The 20,800-nt window shown below is 43.6% G+C and overlaps 1 protein-coding gene across 1 annotated transcript; it reads left to right on the top strand.

Annotated features, from left to right (window-relative positions):
- Window positions 1–14,217: 14,217 nt before the first annotated feature.
- On the top strand, window positions 14,218–20,359 carry LOC123148482 (ABC transporter C family member 10-like). Its single transcript, XM_044567910.1, has 12 exons — window positions 14,218–15,546; window positions 15,746–16,066; window positions 16,140–16,226; window positions 16,350–16,427; window positions 16,497–16,751; window positions 17,035–17,199; window positions 17,317–17,611; window positions 18,524–18,738; window positions 18,834–19,139; window positions 19,552–19,615; window positions 19,860–20,099; window positions 20,250–20,359. Exons 1-12 carry the CDS (start codon window positions 14,218–14,220, stop codon window positions 20,357–20,359), a joined length of 3,465 nt encoding a protein of 1,154 aa, XP_044423845.1.
- Window positions 20,360–20,800: the final 441 nt, after the last annotated feature.

The raw sequence follows: 20,800 nt of genomic DNA, 5'->3' as shown, positions 1-20,800 counted from the left end.
TTCTTGGAGTCACAAAAATGTGCTTGTTCTGAGAAAAATAGAAAAGGCCAAGATTGAGATATTTAAATTCAAACTCATTTGATTTAAATTCAAATGATTTGAATAGGAAGTGAGGGTTGGGAAGGTCAAAGTTTGAGGTCAAGATGATTTTTGGTGGAGCTCCGAAATATGATGAATGAATTTATGGACAAAGTTTGAGGTCAAGATGTGTGGTAACAAAGGCCTGGGGAATTACTTGCAAGTGTGTTTTGGTGATTCCAAATTAATGGAATATTTATAATAACTCCCTAAATATTAGGAGGATATGTTATAAAGAGAAGTCACTCTTCCCTTGATTTAAATGGATCGAAGATCCACACAATTTATTTAGTTGAGATGCAGAAGATTTATGAGATGATGGCATGATGACATGATGCAATGCACATGATGCAATGATGAATGCAAAGAACCAAACAAATCACACGATGAAACCCGGAAACCCTGGAAGGCAACTGAAGCTCCGGTCTTGGGGCGTCACAACACTCCACCACTACGAGAGGATCTCGTCCCGAGATCTAGAATGGCACCGGAGGGAAAACGGAAGAGAAAAGAGAAGAGGTAAAACTAAGTTGCTTCTTTGACAAATGAGTGAAACCATAGAACCTTGAAAAGGTTAAGCCATTTCGAGAAAAGAATACAACGGGGATGAACGAAGTTGAAAGAACTCCGTTAAGAAAAGAGGAACAAGGAACATCACGAGAGCCCCGTAGGTTGAAAGGCACAAGAGAAAGGTTGCAAAGGACAAGAAGTACATGCAAGCACTCCGGTTAAAACAAGATGTACAAGGTGTGATAAAGCGAAAAGAACTTGAGCAAAAGGGCACAACACTCCGGTTAAATGGATAGGCATGAAAAGAACATGATCTTTGACAAAACGAGATGATGGGTTGAAAAGATGAACATCACAATGCCTCCGGAACAAAAGTAAGAATGGAATGGAGTGAACGAAGGGAAACAAGGTCTTGAGAGAACACGCTTACAACAAATGCTAGAACAGAATCGTTGAAAAAAACCAACAAGGAAAAGAATAAGCTTGATATGGTCTTATGGAATACATCTCAAATTATGAGGTGACAGTCTGCCACTCACGGGAAGAAGAATTGGACTGATATGAACAAGGAGACGAGAAAACTTATTTCACCGGGAGGATAAAGGACAAACTTGGGTCATTTATGACCACCATAGATAGCCACAATCCTTAGGGACGGCTTTAGGTGAAATATAACCCAATATAACTCCAATGAAGAGAATGATGAATTTAAAATACCCCATTCTCGAGAACTTGTGAAACATGAAACATGAACTCAAATTATCAAGAATGACATAATACCATCTCCAATAATATGGTAGAAATAATTGCACTCCGGATAGTAAAGATGAAGAAAACTTGAGCTCCTCTGAAAAGAATCTCGATGAACACTTCGAAAATGAATTAAATCCTTGATGAGCCATCATGTAGAACCTCCATGAAGAACTCCGTTAAACAAAAGAATGATCAAATGGAAAGAAAGAGAAGTTGAAAACACAAGGTGAATCCTTGCAATGATTAGATAGATCTTTGGAATGATATAATTGAAATAACTTTGAGCTCCGGAAAGAAAGATTAAACAAGTGAAACCGAGAGTTTTGATGAGGCTCCGGAATAAGGAATTGAATTTACTCGATGGAACAAGAATAAGAATTACATTATGTTTATCCTTCATCAATTAAATTGATGACAATCAACGGATTTGACATATTACTTATTCTCGTGGAAAAGATTAAGAGAGATATAACATAAACTTGAGAACATCTTCGACGAATCCACCGGTAGGATTGAAAACAACAAATGAATTGATATGATAACAAGGTAAGAAGAATCTTGAACGAACCACCGTAAGAATTGAAAATGAACGAAGAAAAGATAAAGAAACGCCGGAAAGAATTAGCAAACGAACGAATAAGCTTGAGGGGATTTAGATACATCAGAACGAAGAGATCAAGAACTGGTTAGAGGATATTTTATTGATGCACTGGTAAGATTTGGAGAATGTGAGCTGCCAGCTGAAATGAATAATATTTGAAAAGATGGCCTTCAGAGGAAAGAAATGGAAAACAACTCAAGAAATGCTTCGGATGGGTGAAAATAATTCTCACGATCAAAACAATTATGAGTGGATGGTCTCGAATTAGAACCATGAATCTCTGAGAGAACGGATAAGATATAGAGGTAAAACTCTTCTTCGGTCTTCAAATGTTGAGAATGACGATGAGAAACACCACCATGAATTGTTGAGGCACTTCGGAATGAAGAATGGAAAGGTTGAGACAACGATGAAAAGAATTTGAAAGATCTTGGAGAAAGGCACTTGACTGATGATAACTCATTCTTACGTCAAAACTTCGAAAAGAATTTGAGGATAGCTCCGGACAAATAAGAAGAGTCAGGTAAGATCCTAGGAAAAGACCTATGGATTAGGGCCCACTCAAAGAAACACCATTGAAATGATTTAAAAGAGAGGTTGCACCGATTGAACTAAAAGACTTGAATGAGATAACATCCTCGAAAGAGCTTGAACGAATGTAGAGTGGAGACACGAATCTTCGAGATATCTTGAGCACTCCGGAACAAATGGATGGCGAGAAGTGAATGATTATGAGGTGCACTGATATGAGAAGGCATTTGAAACGAGGAAAAGGATATGATCCACAAAGCTTGAACTGAATCCGCCGGAAAAGAAAAAGAATGAATAATGATGAACTTGAGGTTCCGTTAGAATCTTCATGAGAATCACCGGATAAGAACATTGAAGGAAAAGAATGGAGAGGCTTCACATCAATAAGATGGATACTCGATTAAGAAATCTGAGTCCTTAAAGAAAAACAAGGGAGGGAGGGCGGGAAAAACAAAGGCAACTTGGAGATGGATGAAACAAACAACATTGAGAAGAACTGATAATTGATCTTGTGAATGTTGAAGTGATCGGATCCACTTGAAGAGAGACACACTGGTAGAACAAGATTGGCATAACAATCTCGATTATCGAGAAGGATTAGTATTCACATCGGAGTATGAGAACACCATTTGGGGAAGGTATGGAATCAACACTTGACATTGAAGCAACTCGAATACCACAACTCCAAACAAAAACAAAGGATTGGCTTGCGGAATAAGCCGGAACAAACATATGATAGAAATTTCGCCCGAAGTTTTCGTGGTGGGGCCTACACGGGCTCGATCGTACAGCACCATCATGTACAAGGCAGTGCACATGACATACGAAGCGTCCCCGAGTCTGCATAGCCAAGGACTCTTTAAGACACAACGAGACCACTGTAAAACCAATCGTGGATAGGCGGACAACTAGACGTCGAACCCCAATTTCAAATCATACATCTGTCGGAAAGAAATCCTAGGAGCTACTTGAATTCCCACTTATAAACTCCCGAAATTTTCCGGTTATGCAATCAGGTGTTGGGGATATAGGGGAAGCATAATATCTCACCCAAACTAACAAATCATACATCCAGTTGTATCCATCCTTCAACACATAACCAAGAAACCTTCGGAAATCATCTACCTCAACCTTCGAAAAGCATCCGTTATACGAGTTACGGCAATACTCCCGAACTCCCGCCCCAGTACTAGGTGGCGTCGAGGTTATCTCACCAACAACTGCATAAAAGAGATTTTCGATGTCGGCGAACTAAACTCAGGTATTCCAGAACTGCAACGATAAAATTATGACGACAACACCTCAGAGCTCAACTCCTCGGGACACTGCCACAACCCCTAAATGACAGGAGGCACCAAGAACAATGTTTTCGTCACAAAACCATCGGAATGATTCCAAGATACCCTCGTGATCCTAAAAAAATTAGTGAAATTTGAGAAGAGAAGAGTCAAAACTCTACGTCAGGATGCCTTACCAGAGCGATGAAGGGACTGGGGAGTAAAAGAATTCCTAAACTCTCCGATATATGATTCCTAAATGACTCAAAACATTTTTCAAGATGCCTTACCAGAGCGATGAAGGGACTGGGGAGTAAAAGAATTCCTAAACTCTCCGATATATGATTCCTAAATGACTCAAAACATTTTTCAAGACTCAACTCGTCCGCTAATTCGATCAAGCGGTGGGGGCTCCTAAGGTCGGGGAAGACTCTAATTACCAACTTGTAACGCCCTCGATGCGGCTATATCTCCCAGTGTCGAAGCACGACTTAGAGGCATAACCGCATTGACAGCAATGTCGCAAGTGAGGTAATCTTCACACAACCCATGTGATACATAAGGGAAAGAGATACATAGTTGGCTTACAATCGCCACTTCACACAATTACATGAATAAAGCATTACAACATCCGAAACAATCAAGATCCGACTATGGAACCAAAATAAAAGAAGAACTCCAAATGCGACAAGGTCCCCGATCGACCCCAACTGGGCTCCACTACTGATCAACTAGAACGGAACAACACAAAGGACAAGATCTTCATCGAGCTCCTCCTAGAGCTTGGTTGCGTCATCTGCACAGATTCCTCGGCACCTGCAAGCTGGTTTTGGAAGTATCTGTGAGTCACGGGGACTCAGCAATCTCACACCCTCGCGATCAATACTATTTAATCTTATGGGTTAGGTAAAGGTATGAGGTGGAGCTGCAGCAAGCGACTAGCATATATGGTGACTAACATACGCAAATGAGAGCGAGAAGAGAAGGCAAAGCACGGTCGAACAACTATGATCAAGAAGTGATCCTAGAACAACCTACGTCAAGCATTACTCCAACACCGTGTTCACTTCCCGGACTCCGCCGGAAAGAGACCATCACGGTTACACACGTGGTTGATGCATTTTAATTAAGGTCACCGGACGTTAACAAATTCCCATCTGCCCATAACCGCGGGCACGGCTTTCGAAAGTTCAAATCCCTGCAGGGGTGTCCCAACTTAGCCCATAACAAGCTCTCACGGTCAACGAAGGATATTCCTTCTAGCGGGAAGACCCGATCAGACTCGGAATCCCGGTTACAAGACATTTCGACAATGGTAAAGCAAGTCCAGCAAGACCGCCCGATGCACCGACATCTTGATAGGAGCTGCACATATCTCATTCTCAGGGCAACACCGGATGAACACTACGTACAGCGAAAACCAGCCCTCAAGTTTCCTCGAGGTGGCGCCGCAAGTGGCTCTAGTTTGGACCAACACTTAGACAAGCACTGGCCCGGGGGGTTAAAATAAAGATGACCCTCGGGATGTGCGACTCCCAAGGGAAAAAGGCTAGGTGGCGAATGGTAAAACCAAGGTTGGGCCTTGCTGGAGGAGTTTTATTCAAAGCGAACTGTCAAGGGGTTCCCATTATAACCCAACCGCGTAAGGAACGCAAAATCCGGGAACATAACACCGATATGACAGAAACTAGGACGGCAAGAGTGGAACAAAACACCAGGCATAAGGTCAAGCCTTCCACCCTTTGCCAAGTATATAGGTGCATTAATTAAATAAGAGATATTGTGATATCCCAACAAGTAAACATGTTCCAACAAGGAACAACATCTCCATGTCCCAACAAAGAACAAACTTCAATCTTCACCTGCAACTAACAACGCTATAAGAGGGGCTGAGCAAAGCGGTAACATAGCCAAACAAAGGTTTGCTAGGACAAGGTGGGTTAGAGGCTTGGTTCAACAATATGGGTGGCATGATAAGCAAGTGGTAGGTATCGCAGCATAGGCATAGCAAAAGAGCGAGCAACTAAGCAAGCAAAGATAGAAGTGATTTCGATGGTATGGTCATCTTGCCTGAGATCCCGCAAGGAAGAAGAACGAGTCCATGAAGAAGACAAACGGACGTAGTCGAACAAATCCTCACACACACGACGTTATCTGAACCAACCCGAAGGAGCAACACCGGAAAGGAGCAAACAACATAGTAAACAACCATCACATAAACATGGCACGATGCGGAAACAAGTATGATGCATGTCCGTTTTAATGAGGCATGGCATGGCAAAGTGCTCAAACAATCCTACAAATTAAGTGGAGCACAATATGCAACGAGTTGCATATTGACGGAGCACCACATCAATTATTTAGTTCTCTCCCGGTTAGGTACTCAACAATATTAAATGTTGTTAAACATGGCAAGAGGTGAGGTATAACAAAACTACACCATCTAAACAATTTAAATGGGGCCGGATATAACAAATAAAGAATCCGGTAAATCCACATATGCCTTAGTAATTTATTGCAACAACAATTTAAACATTTTAATTGTTGTTATCATGATGCGGATGACATGAACAATTTTATGCAATTTTTTATTAAAAGTTGACAAGAGCATTATGAAGCATTTGTCACCGTGGTGGAAAGGAAAGGAGTGCCACGACGACGAATCCGAAAATGATGCCACGGCAACATATCGGTTATCCGGTAGCCTACGGGGATACCGGTGCAAAAGGAAGTGACGGGAGCGTGTCATGCAAGGATGGTGGGGTGCTCCCGATTACGGGGTTCCCACATGTCGGTGGCAAGGCAAAAGAGGGGCAACGTGCACCGAACAACTCCGACACGGAGCAAACACGAGCATTTCATACAACATATGCATTCGGTCCTCGGGTCATCGTCTCGGTGGTTATACCTTCGAAGGGTGCATTATCGGAACGGATCAAGTTCGTAGAGGGAAGTAGGCGTTCTCGCGACGGCGGTAGTGGAAGTAGTCGTTCACACATGCTCTAGGGTCGACGATAGAGGTTCTCACGATCTCAGCGACGGTAGTGGTACATGTTCGGAGAGGTACTTGCATCTTCGGACTTGTCGGTCTCGATTCTTGCGATGGTAGCGGTACACGTTTCGTAGATGTTCGAGTCATCGGTAGCGGTACTTGGTGAATCCCGAAACGGTCTTGGCGTCTACGCGCGTAGTGGTACACATTGGAGACATACACGTTCCGTAGATGAACTTGGCGTAACCGTGCGGTAGTCGAACTTGGCGCTCGTGGTACACGGGTCTTCGGGCGACGGTAGTGCAAGGCGGCCTTACTAGTCTTGGCAGAAAACATAGCGTGCACGGGAGGCGGACGGCTCCATGTCACCCACGGCTGTGCGGATCTGGGCCACGAGGACGGGGTACAGCGGCGAGGCGACAAGGATGGGATCCGGCGACATGCGGCTCTGGCAGATCGATGCAGGGGCGCGGGAAGTAGCTTCCAGCGCGGGGCGCTCGAGGCAAGGCCGAAACCTACCGGCAAGGTGGGTGAAGCAAGGCATGACGCAGGGAGGCGCAGGGGTGAGGTGCGGGCGTAGAAGAGGAGGGCGGTCTCAGGCGAGGCTTGCCGTAGCGCACTGGTGGCCGGGGCCAGGCGGCATCGCCATGGGAGCAGCTCGGTCGAGCACGAGCTCGAGACGGGAGGAGGCGCACGAGGCGCGCTTGCTGGATGGAGCAGGGGCGGCGAAGAGGATCAGAGCATCAGCGCTCGTGCTCAGCGGCGGGGCGGCAACTTCACGGCGTAGACGGAAGCAGAGGGCGACGCGAGGCAGGGGGCGCCGGAGTTGGCCTCCAGTGACGGCGCGGGAGGCCCGGTGCGTCGTCGTGGCGAGGCAACGGCGCGGAGGAGGGCCTACGAGGGGGCACGATGGAGCTCAACGGGCGTGCTCCGGCGGAGATGCTTGAGCGGGGGCAGACGCGGAGGAGAGGAAGGAGCGGTCGTCGACCTGCTGGGCTCCGGTGGCGCGGTTCAACGAGGACGAGGTGGAGGTCGGGTGCTGGCGCGCAGAGGGAGATGGGGATCGAGCGCGAGGAGAGGGAGAGGGGGTCGGGCGCTGACGGCGCTGGAGGGAAGGAGATGGGGATCAGGAGGGGGTTCGATCGGGTTAGGGTTTAGGTTAAGTGGGGCGGCTGGGCCTTAGAGGCCGGCCCGGGTAGAGAAAGAAATGGCCAGAGGCCTGGCTGGGCAGCTGGGCTGGGCTCTCTCTCTCTCACTCTAAAGAAAAATAAAAACAAAACAGAGAAATAAGAGAAAGGAAAAGAGAGAAGAGAAGGTTAGAGGAAGAATTTGGGCATGGGGTTAATTTTCTTGGAGTCGCAAAAATGTGCTTTTTCCGAGAAAAATAGAAAAGGCCAAGATTGAGATATTTAAATTCAAACTCATTTGATTTAAATTCAAATGATTTGAATAGGAAGTGAGGGTTGGGAAGGTCCAAAATGTTCAGATTTTTGGTGGAGCTCCGAAATATGATGAATGAATTTATGGACAAAGTTTGAGGTCAAGATGTGTGGTAACAAAGGCCTGGAGAATTACTTGCAAGTGTGTTTTGGTGATTCCAAATTAATGGAATATTTACAATAACTCCCTAAATATTAGGAGGATATGTTATAAAGAGAAGTCACTCTTCCCTCGATTTAAATGGATCGAAGATCCACACAATTTATTTAGTTGAGCTGCAGAAGATTTATGAGATGATGGCATGATGACATGATGCAATGCACATGATGCAATGATGAATGCAAAGAACCAAACAAATCACACGACGAAACCCGGAAACCCTGGAAGGCAACTGAAGCTCTGGTCTTGGGGCGTCACACTATATAAGTCTCTCCATGACCTTAGTCCTATTGTCCACCTCATAAGTGGAAAATTTCTATGTCTAGTGATGCAATTCTGTGATGGATTGTGCTAATGAATGTCAGTGGCTTAACCCTGACAACTGAACCAGATCAGACGTTTCGGAAGATGCACAGTTCTGGCGTGTACAATGGCAACAACACCCGCTTCTGGGAGGATACTTGGCTGGGTGAAACGCCTTTGGCGTTTCAGTATCCGTTTTTGTATCGTGTTGTGCAGCGACGTGATGCTTTGGTTGCCTCGATTTTGCAGTCTACTCCCCTAAACATTTAGTTTAGGAGGGTGCTTATTGGCGACCAGTGGGAAGCATGGATTTATCTGGTGAGTAGACTGATGGAGGTTCAGCTTACTCATCAGCCCGATCAGTTGAGTTGGAAGCTTACTAGGAATGGTGAATTCACTGTGAAGTCGATGTATATTGATGCCATCAACTCTACTGTTGTTCCTAGCTCCAAACATGTTTGAAATGTCAAGGTTCCTTTAAAAATCAAAGTGTTTATGTGGCTTATACATAAACAAGTAATCTTAACAAAAGATAATTTGGTTAAACGCAACTGGACAGGATCTACTAGGTGTAGTTTCTGTGATCGGGATAAAACTATCAAGCATCTATTCTATTGCCCGTTGGCGAGAGTGTTGTGGCGAACGGTGCAAATTGCCTTTAACATTACTCCTTCGAACTCAGTCAGGTCATTATTTGGAACGTGGCTTGTTGGGATAGAGTCTGAAACAGTTAGACAAATTCGCGTAGAAGCATGTGCGTTGTTATGGGCAGTTTGGAACTGCAGAAATGATTTGGCTTTTAACAGAACAACAACTATTCATTTTTTGCAGGTGTTATTCCAGGCTACTGCGCTAATCCGTGTGTGGTCCTTACTCACTCCGACGGAGGTCAGGGAGCGTTTGGTTACTGGATCTGCCCGGTGGGAGATGGTAGCGCGGGATATCTTCAACCGGTTTGGCTGGCGGTCATGTAATAGGATAGGCGATTAGTTTTCCTATCCTCTCTTTTGCCAGCCGATTGTGGCCTTTGGGCCATGTTGCTTTTGGCTTTGTGGCTTTTTGTGAGCTAGCCTTTTATCTGTTTGCAGACGGCAAGACCTTGTTAAACTACTTTATTTATTTCTAAATGTGGCCGTATGCATCTTTCTGATGCAGAGGCCGGGGAGTCCCTTTTTCGAAAAAAAATTAAATTTGGGTGAGTTATGTCAGTTTTTGTCCCCGGCTGATTCGAACCTATAGGATACATGTATTGTTGTGGCTTTTATCCCATAATAAACCCCTGACCCATCATAATTAACAAACAACAGGTTGATGACGACTCTTGCTTCTTGTGTTGTGAGAAAGAGACCTGCCAACCTCTATTCGTTTGTTGTCATGTGGAGCAGGTGCTGCGGAAAGAAATTGTCAATGCTCTGAATTTGTTAATTTTGAATAGGTAGCTAGATTTTGGCTCAGTAGTACCAAGAATGCTGCTTTGAATATGATTACTGCTGATATGTTGTTTACTAGCAAAAGAGTCGTAACTTAAAGAAGAAAAAACGTACAGGGCGACAAATTTACCTGATGTAAAGAAGATCCTAAAAATCTCTGATTAGTAGCCCGCTTTCTCTATGGTTTTGCTGAACTTGTCAAGCCCGGACCTAGAATGCGTAACGAAATATTTTTTCGAGCGATTATCATGGTCTGGTTTACAGGTGATGTATCAGCGACTATTGAGATTACTCAAACGCAGGACCACTGCATGAGTGTCCCAAACTGAACTTGCAGATCCTTGACAAGTGCCTGCTCCTTATGGGAGCAAAGATAGTGGAAGCTCCGCAGCTCAGGTGACGATGAAGGAATGAAGAAACCACAATTCAGCTGGGGCCGGGGACGCCGGTGATCACGGGCGGCAGCGAGGCGCGGCATTGTTATGCTCAGATGTATCTCTGCTTGTTGTGTGTCACCTCACCTCAGCTGTAGGATTTGTTATTTCTTCTAAGTTGAAGGGTGTTTCTTTAGCTGGTTTTGCTTTGATAGATGTGGTAGTTGCCTGTCAAAGGCATGTAAGAGTGGACTTGGATGTTGCTCGGCTTCTATGAAATGGAACAGGGCAAAAATCCTTTTGATCTACAAAATGTGGCACTGGAGGGATTCCATTTGCAAGTATATTCTGTGGAAAATGTAGGATGACTAATGTTTGTTGTTGTATTGATCTAACCCTCGTGGGGGATTATATAGAGTACATGATGGGGTAGAGACTTGGAGTACAAGACAAGTTACATGTGGTTTAAACTAATATTATTTCTATCTCCTTATCTCTATATTTAACCCAACTTATATTCTAACATTCCCCCTCAGTCATAGCGGGAGTGAAGCGGATGACTGGATTTGAAGTATTGTGCTTCCGTCATCTTCTCCGTTGCGCCATCATCAACTGCGTCTCTAATGAGTGATGGGTCAGCACCTAGGGCTGTGACTGCGTCCCCTTCTGGTGCCTCCCTGAACTCTCCTTTATTCCCTCCCGCAGTCACAGCGAGAGTGGCGTGGACGCTGGTGGCGACGCGGACAATGTTGACTTGAGTTGTTGCCGATGTGTTGCTGTAGATCAAGCCATTAATATCAATGTCGAGGTAGCCGATCATGGTGATGTAGCCGTGGTCGATGGTGTAGTCGTCGTGGTGATGAAGCCGCACTAAGCCGGAGGCGCAAAAAAAATACGCTATGACGGAGCTGTAGACGTGGACGATGCACCTTGCGGATGTCAGAGGGTGCCGTCGGCGATGAGGGCCGACGGTTTTGCCAAGACCGGAGGAGGCCCATCGAGCACACATCGGCTTTGCCAGAACTGTGTGGCCGTGTAGGGTCATCACTGTAGTGACGTCGTGTCGATGCAGTCGTGCCGTCGTGGATGACACGGTCGTTGCCGTCGTCGCGACGCGGTCAATGCCGTCGTCGAGGTCGCGTCTTGCAGAAAACTCTGTCAGAAGACGCTAGGTGTCCATCTTGTGACGGTGTGTTAAGAAAGATGTTGGTGAAGACCATGTTGATGAAGACCTTGGCGATGAAGTGTCGGCAATGGCGTTGCAGCGGCGTGTCGACGATGATGACGCTTGAAGGCGTCCCTCGCGGCGACGATGTGTCGATGCCGTGCCGTGCCGGAGAAGTCCATGAAGATTGCATCTTGTTCCACACCAGTCTGGCGTGTGGATAGTGCATGTTGAGATCGCTTCTCATAGGTGTGCTCGATGAAGTATGTTGGCTGGCAGCCAGGCTAGTCGTACAGGTCGATGGAGTCGGCTTGGTGAAAATCGCGTTCGTGCGCGTGCCTCGAAGTCAAAAACCTATGGGCCTTCCCGGTGTCCGGCGCCGCAGTGACATGCGGCTAGGTGTTGTGGTCGTCGGCCAGATCGGATCACGATGGTGATTGTTCCCACGTGCGGATCGCAGAGACCTGCGTGTCGTTGCCTTTCGACCCTTGCAGAAGGCGCGTGGCTGAAGTCCAAGGCTCCACGCCATGCGCGTACGCATGGACGTCTTTGTGAGTTCGGCCATGCACGTATGCATGCGCACATGGCCGTGTTCCTTGCTGCTCCTTGCGTGAGTGTAGTCGACGCGGCTGTTGGCGCTTGGCGATGGGTAGCTCGGTGCTGAACCGCTGATTCGAAGGAGTTGCTGGTTGCGCCGTCGGGAGATCCGTGTACTCGTACGCGATGGAAATCACCGCAGGATCTATGCCCTCCTGTGAACCAAGAACGACGCGTCGTGCAACGTAGCCTCTCGCTGCAGTCGGTGCTGACTCGGACTTGCTTGCGGCTGGCTCGTCGACGGTTTGATCGGATCGTAGCTGGTTGTTGCACAGACATGCTCGCGCCGATCGATCAAGGCTGGACGGGCTTCATGTAGATGAGCTGGTGTTGATACATGCATCTGCTCGTGCATGTGTTGCTGGGCTGCTGGCTATATCGTACTGCTCCATGGCGGGGTTAGCGGCCAGCGCATGGATCGGTGACGGATCATGAATCGTAGGTTGATGCCGCGTGCTACTCTCCGAGGAGCGCCCATGGCGCCGTTCCATCGCCGTCCGGCTGCTGGATTGGAGATCGCCGAAGTTTATTTGGCTAAAGAAGAAATATCAGAAGGAAAATCAAAATATTGATCTAAACTAATCTAATGAACCGAACTCATTTTTGATGGTCGGGTGCCGCGCCCCCGGGGAGAGGAGATTGATCTCCCCGGGGGCGGCGCGCTGTGGAGGTGGAGGAAGGTCCTAGGATCGACGTCGTGAGACTAACCGCTCTAATACCATGTGGAAAATGTAGGATGACTAATGTTTGTTGTTGTATTGATCTAACCCTCGTGGGGGATTATATAGAGTACATGATGGGGTAGAGACTTGAAATACAAGACAAATTACATGTGGTTTAAACTAATTCTATCTCTATCTTCTTATCTTTATATTTAACCCAACTTATATTCTAACATATTCAAGACTCACAAGTCGCAATTAACAAGTCTACTAGTGAGCGTTTGCATAACTGCTAGAAGACAACTAAATTCGGTAAGCAACATCTTGCTAGTCGTCTCTAGTGTATATAAAAAATATGGAGCCACTTGGTGTATATTAATATAAGGCTGGTGGCTACCCCTAAATAGGTTAAATAAGATCTGATTCTCAGCATATGACTGAGATTCCGGAAAATATGGCACGTTAACATTGCTGTTCTTATAGTAAGAAAAAGACCTTGGACAGGTCGTTGACGGACCTTGGATGAGGAGGAGGGCGCTACTACTCACCAGCTAGCAGCAGCCTATAGAGGCCAGCACTGTCGATCTTTTCTAGCCAAAAAAAAAGTTCTTGCAGTTGCGCTTCTTCTCCCATGGATTAACAAGGTAGTTGATGATCATTGTGTTCGGAGCAAACATTCAAATTTCTGGATAATTTCCTGCGCTTTGGACTCTCTGATGTTGCTCCAGTTCCAGTATTTGTAGTATCTGTTCTTTGTCTGCTTCTTCATAAAGATAGAGTATATGTTCTTTGTCCTAACTAGTTTCACGTTAATGCATGATTAGCGCAGTGATACGACAGGAGTTGATCCATTTGGAAGCAACAGAGGTTGCACGCGCAGATGGATTCCCTCACAAGTAAATCCTCTCTCAACTTCCTCCTGCTTCATGGCTAGCCGCATCACTTCTCCTACCTTTGCTAAAGCTAAATATTTTTTGAGGACTTTTACGGTGCAATTTACTAGTCATATATGCTAAAAGTATTAGATGATATCCACCGTTGATTATAGGGTTATTCTGGGCAACTCATCTTTAGGTATTTCTATTTTGATTTTATTTTTGTAAGGATAATTTGATCCACGGTTAGAGGTAATCTGAATAACGCTGCCTCCGTAATAAGAGAACAAAAAGGCATACACACGGAACAGCGCCGTGTGCCCCCACCGTCGCCGGCAGTCCCTTGTGCCGCAGTAGAAAAGAACATCACTTCTGCTACCTTTGCTAAAGCTAAATTTTTTTCAGACGAAGAGGAAGCTGATTCTGAGAGTCAGGTGACTCCCTTTGCTAAAGCTGGGTTTTTCAGCAAGATGTCATTTTGGTGGTTGAATCCTCTAATAAAGGTGGGCTACAAGAAACCCCTTGAAGACAAAGACATGCCACTTCTAGGTGGCACAGATCGAGCACGCAACCAGTACTTGATGTTCATGGAGGAGCTGAATGGCAAGAAGCCGTCGCCATCACATGCCACACCATCATTCTTATGGACTATTGTTTCTTGTCACAAGCGTGCGATCTTAGTCTCGGGTTTCTTTGCTTTGCTCAAGGTTCTTGCCGTATCAACAGGCCCAATAATTCTCAAGGCATTCATCAATGTGTCACGTGGGAAAGGGAGCTTTAAATACGAAGGCTGTGTGCTTGCTGGGTTAATGTTCATCTGCAAATGTTGTGAATCATTGTCACAGAGACAATGGTATTTCCGCACTCGGAGATTAGGATTGCAGGTGAGGTCATTCCTGTCAGCAGCTATTTACAAGAAACAACAGAAGCTATCAAATGCAGCAAAAATGAAGCACTCTTCTGGAAATATTATGAACTATGTGACTGTCGATGCGTATCAGATTGGGGAATTCCCTTACTGGTTCCATCAAACATGGTCAACAAGTGTTCAGCTTTGCATTGCCATGGCAATTCTATACAATGCGGTTGGTGCTGCAATGATTTCATCCTTGGTTATCATCATTATGATCATACTGTGTAACATTCCATTCTCCAGACTGCAACACAAATTTAAGAGTAAACTTATGGAAGCACAAGATGTGAGATTGAAGGCCATGTGCGAGTCATTTGTACATATGAAGGTCTTGAAACTTTATGCATGGGAAGCTCACTTCAAGAAGGTCATTGAGGGTTTGAGAGAGGTTGAGTACAAGTGGTTGTCAGCATTCCAGCTTAGGAGGACATACAACGCTTTCCTATTCTGGTCTTCACCGACTTGGGTTTCGGCAGCGACCTTTCTGACATGCTATCTTTTGAAAATCCCTCTTGATGCTAGCAATGTCTTCACCTTTGTGGCAACTCTAAGTCTTGTGCAAGAGCCAGTAAGGTTAATACCAGAAGTTATTGGCGTTGTGATACAAGCTAAGGTTGCGTTCACTCGGATATCAAACTTCCTTGATGCACCTGAGCTAAATGGGCAGGTTAGGAAAAAATCCTATGTTGGCATTGATTACCCTGTACCTATAGCGATGAATTCGTGTAGCTTCTCGTGGGATGAGAATACATCAAACACAACTCTAAAGAATATAAATCTGGTAGTCAAAGGTGGAGAAAAGATTGCGATTTGTGGAGAGGTAGGATCAGGAAAATCGACGCTTTTGGCTGCTGTACTTGGAGAGGTCCCCAAAACTGAAGGCATGGTATGTTTTTTTACTAACATCATATGTTAATGCAATAGCTGCCATATTAGGAATTTAAACATGATTAAAAGACATCATGTTCGGTTTGTGAAGTTATGTATGAAAATTATGCTTGACAATATTTGCCAACATGAACTATGTTATTCAATTCATTTTTCATAAAAGCAGCAAATTCCTGATCTTTGCATAAAATTTTCAGATCCAAGTCTACGGGAAAATAGCATATGTTTCTCAGAATGCATGGATCCAATCTGGGACTGTGCAAGACAATATTCTCTTTGGATCGTCGATGGACGGGGAAAGATACCACAACACACTCGTGAGGTGCTCGTTGGTCAAGGACCTTGAAATGTTGCCATATGGAGATTGTACTCAGATTGGAGAGAGAGGAGTACATCTTAGTGGTGGTCAGAAGCAGCGGGTCCAGCTTGCTCATGCACTATACCAAAATGCAGATATCTATCTTCTTGATGACCCTTTCAGTGCTGTTGATGCACATACAGCCACAAGTCTCTTCAATGTAAGGATCATATCAGCATATGCCTACCATATTACTATTTGATTGTCGTTTTTTACAAAGCTTTTTGTAACAGGAATATGTCATGAGTGCTCTATCAGACAAGACTGTCCTTTTGGTGACGCACCAAGTGGATTTTTTACCCGTATTTGACTCCATTTTGGTACTCTCCCCCTTCAAAAATGTCACCATATGACGATATTTGTGTCTCTATGATGTATTTTGATTTGTATTTATCTTTATGTATTTTTTGATGTCATCTAAAACTAGTGATGATTTTTGGCAGTTAATGTTAGATGGAGAGATTATTCGGTCTGCGCCTTATCAAGATCTATTGACAGATTGTGAAAAATTTATAAGCCTTGTAAATTCCCATAAGGATACTATTGGTACTTCGGATCTTAATAAAAACATAACTCCACAAAGGTCTAAGGAAGTATCAGAAAAGTTGAAAGATGATATTCATGGAAGCAGAAATACAGAGTCTGTGAAGCCATCACAGGAAAACCAACTGATCAATAAAGAGGAAAGAGAAACAGGGGACGCAGGTGTTAAGCCTTATATGATTTACCTGCGCCAGCGCAAAGGCTTCCTGTATTTCTCTTTGTGTATGTTTTTTCACATAATTTTCATAGCTGGGCAAATAACACAGAACTCACGGATGGCTGCTAATGTCCAAAATCCTCATGTTAGCACGCTGAAGTTAGTTTATGTGTACATTATTATCGGAGTTTGCACGATATTCTTCTTGCTATCAAGATTTTTACTAGTTGTCGTTCTTGGGATCCAGTCATCAAGATCCTTATTTTCCCAGCTACTCAATTCACTGTTCCGTGCACCAATGTCCTTTTTTGATTCTACACCTCTAGGAAGGGTTTTTAGCCGGGTAAGTGTTCTTAAATGAATGGTAAAACAAGTTTCAATTACGTTCTACACCAAGATTAACTCGTTCCCTTTTTGTTCTCATGCAGGTCTCTTCAGATTTGAGCCTCGTTGACCTTGATGTTCCGTTTTCATTTGTGTTTAGCCTTGGTGCCATCTTTAATGCATATAGCAATTTAGGTGTATTGGTTGTTATTGCATGGCAAGTTCTGTTCATAGCCATGCCAATGATAGTTTTGGCAATTTGGTTGCAGGTAATTGGTATGATTTTGTTTCTTCACGGCTAAGCTTCATGTCTATGTATCCATGCCAATGATATTTTTGCATTCATTGTTCTCATTAACTGAAACCTGTTATGTTTGGTCATGCAGAGGTACTATCTAGCCTCGGCCAAGGAATTGATGCGGATCAATGGTACTACCAAGTCTGCTCTGGCAAATCATTTAGGTGAATCGATTTCGGGGGCTATAACAATAAGGGCCTTCGAGGAAGAAGATCGTTTCTTTGCTAAAAATTTGGATCTTGTCGACAAGAATGCCAGTCCATATTTCTATAATTTTGCAGCAACTGAATGGTTGATTCAGCGTCTGGAGATAATGAGTGCCGCAGTTCTTTCTTTCTCTGCCTTTGTCATGGCCCTTCTTCCTCAAGGATCTTTTAGCCCTGGTAAGCAATTATATAACCACCACGTTGCTTCAAAGATTTGGACAAAGTTGAGTAGCATCTGATTTGCGATAAATATTATGCATTGCCATGTAAATGTTTCTACCTTTTCATTGGCTTTTTGACACGCTTTTGTAATGAGAACTTACTTGATATTCACCATAAATAGGTCATGTGTTAACATGACATAGGCGTCCGACAGAATTATTTGAATGGTATTCCCTCCGTCCTTGAAAGAGTGTACTTCCAGTTTTGTTGGTGAGTCGAACTATCTCAAAGTTTGACCGAGTTTGTGCAAAAATATATCAATGTTTGTGAAACTAAATAGGTATATGATGAAAATATATTTTATTATGAATCTAATGCTTGATGGCATAAACGTTGGTGTATTATTATATAAATACGGTCAAACATAAAAGTGTTTGACATTCCAACAAAGTTGGAAGTACACTTTTTTAAGGACGGAGGGAGTACGTTTTATATGTATATATGGTTGTAGAAAACTATAAGAGAGTTATAGTATGCAAATGATATTGATGGAAACTCTAATGATAGTATTTTGACCTAGCAGTCCAAATACTTTCTCATATAATAGTAGTCACAGTTACAAAAATTTGACCGAATGCTTTCTATAATGCCATCTATTTACGAACTGACGTAATAATATTTATTGTTAGAAGAAAAGTATATTTGCTGCATTCTGCTGGGCGGAATACGGTGAATATAAAACACCGTATATTTCTCAAACCACCACTTGTTCTGATGATTTTATGTATATATGAAAATGCAGTTCAAGTCCTAGTGCTCATGTGCCGAAGTTAACTAAATAAAGTATTTGGTACTATACAGCTATACAATTATGAATATTAACATTACAAATAGCAGAGTTAATTCCTTGCTTCTGTACCCGCACAGGTTTTGTGGGAATGGCATTGTCCTATGGTCTTTCCCTAAATATTCCGTTCGTTTTCTCTATTCAATTCCAATGCAACCTTGCGAATCAAATAATCTCGGTCGAACGGGTGAACCAGTACATGGACATACAAAGCGAAGCAGCAGAAGTTGTTGAAGAAAATCGACCATTACCGGATTGGCCGCAAAATGGCAATGTGGAGATTAGGGATTTGAAGGTAATCAGATATAAATATTTACACATACATCTTACAGGGTAAAATAATCCTATTAACACTTCTAAAAATGTATGCAATTGATTTTCATTCAACAGATCAGGTATAGGATAGATGCTCCCCTTGTACTACATGGAATCACTTGCAAGTTTGAAGGTGGAGATAAGATTGGTATAGTTGGTCGAACAGGAAGTGGCAAGACTACACTAATTGGTGCATTGTTTCGTCTTGTTGAACCTGCTGAAGGGAAAATAATTATAGACTCTGTGGACATCAGTACGATAGGCTTGCATGACCTGCGTTCGCGTTTGGGTATCATTCCACAAGACCCAACACTTTTTCAGGGTACAATAAGATACAATCTAGACCCTCTTGGGCAGTTCTCAGATGAACAAATATGGGAGGTAAGACTCTACACACAGCTAACGGTGTTGCTTTTTGTCATCTTGCCAAATGATCAGATAATATTATGATGATAAGGTATCACACCAAAAGAACCTGATGTAATGTTTAATCATGATGGACATTAACAAAATTGGGTGGATAAATTGAATTAGAGGAATCTGAAATGACAAGTGGCCTTTCTCATGGAAAACCTAGATTGCCTATGAGGAACTAGACAACTTTCCACTGATTGAAGAAATAAGCACCCAAATTTTAGTTGAGGAGAACTCAAACAATGGCCACACGTCCTGAAGCTGAGCTAGGCTTAGTACCCCCCCCCCCCCCCCTCTTCCCCCTCTTTCTGAGTTTATGGCATATGTACCTTTCAAAAGGAATCACTAAAGTAGTTATCTATTTATTATTATGCTGCAGGTTCTTGACAAATGTCAACTTATTGAAGCTGTCCGGGAGAAGGAACAGGGATTGGATTCGCATGGTAGGAAACTTCACTTCATCTATTTTTTGGTTTATGTAGTTCACTTTTAAAAGTAATAAATTGGCTAAAAGGAAAACTCTGCTCTAATTAATTATTTACGAAATTGAAAATAGGTGTGAAAACACATGTGATAGCAAATTTGTCAAAATGTTAGTAGTCCTAGACATATTAGCTATATCCTTTTGCTAGCATGATGTTTGTGACTGTCTCATTCATAGTACTGATCAATGTCTTGTCTTAAAAGTTGTGGAAGACGGGTCAAACTGGAGTATGGGTCAAAGGCAGCTCTTCTGTCTGGGACGCGCACTTTTGAGAAGGTGCTGCATCTTAGTTCTTGATGAAGCAACAGCCTCTATAGACAATGCCACAGATGCTGTCCTTCAGAAAACAATCCGGACAGAATTCAAACATTGCACCGTTATTACAGTTGCACACCGTATACCAACAGTTATGGACTGCGATATGTTACTTGCAATGAGCGATGGTATGTTTGTCTTATTGCTAACTTAATATAGTGACCTGATTATAGAACTCGCTGTCTTATTGATCTGAAGCAACTAATATGGAGTATACTTGAAGCCACATGTATTGCGTATCTTTTGCATACTAATGAACCATATATGAACACCTCCAGGGAAAGTAGTGGAGTTTGAGAAACCTACAAAGCTCATGGAAACTGAAGGATCTCTCTTCCGGGAGTTGGTCAAGGAGTATTGGTCATACACATCGAACACAAATATTTAGAAGAGACTGTCCAATGTCGATTGTGTATTTGCTGCAGCTTTCCAAGAGATAAAAGATAAATCAGCTTTAGAAAATGTGATACGCTTGAAGATACACAGTAATCTATGCTACCTCAGATGTATTAATCTATTTTTGAATCTGAAGAAAAGACAGTACTATCTGTATGTTATTGTCTCGGGATTTTCTTTTGCCGTCTACTGCTAGCAGAAATTCTATGCATGCAGAATTGCTGAAGTTGAACAAAGTAAATCCCTGAATATTTCCTCCCTCCAGTAATCAGATATAGAAGGCCAGATTGGAGGGGCTTCAAATCCGTAGCCTCTGCCTGAGATACGACTTGAGCATATGTGTTTGCTGATCTTTTGCCAATTATGCATTCATTTACGGTAGCTTGGTAAGTTTATACCGAATGCATGAATGAGTTTCAGACTATTGAATGTA

Source organism: Triticum aestivum, chromosome 7A (assembly GCF_018294505.1).
Source record: "Triticum aestivum cultivar Chinese Spring chromosome 7A, IWGSC CS RefSeq v2.1, whole genome shotgun sequence".
Lineage (NCBI taxonomy): Eukaryota > Viridiplantae > Streptophyta > Magnoliopsida > Poales > Poaceae > Triticum > Triticum aestivum.
Note: the sequence above shows the minus strand (reverse complement) of the source record. Positions and strands in the feature narration are given on the sequence as shown.

Bases quoted from the DNA above. Each gene is read 5' to 3' on its own strand.
- LOC123148482 (XM_044567910.1), top strand. From the start codon at position 14,218: ATGTCATTTTGGTGGTTGAATCCTCTAATAAAGGTGGGCTACAAGAAA. The intron at 17,612-18,523 runs GTAAGCAATTAT...GTACCCGCACAG, and splicing joins TCAAGGATCTTTTAGCCCTG to GTTTTGTGGGAATGGCATTG. The intron at 20,100-20,249 runs GTATGTTTGTCT...GAACACCTCCAG, and splicing joins GTTACTTGCAATGAGCGATG to GGAAAGTAGTGGAGTTTGAG.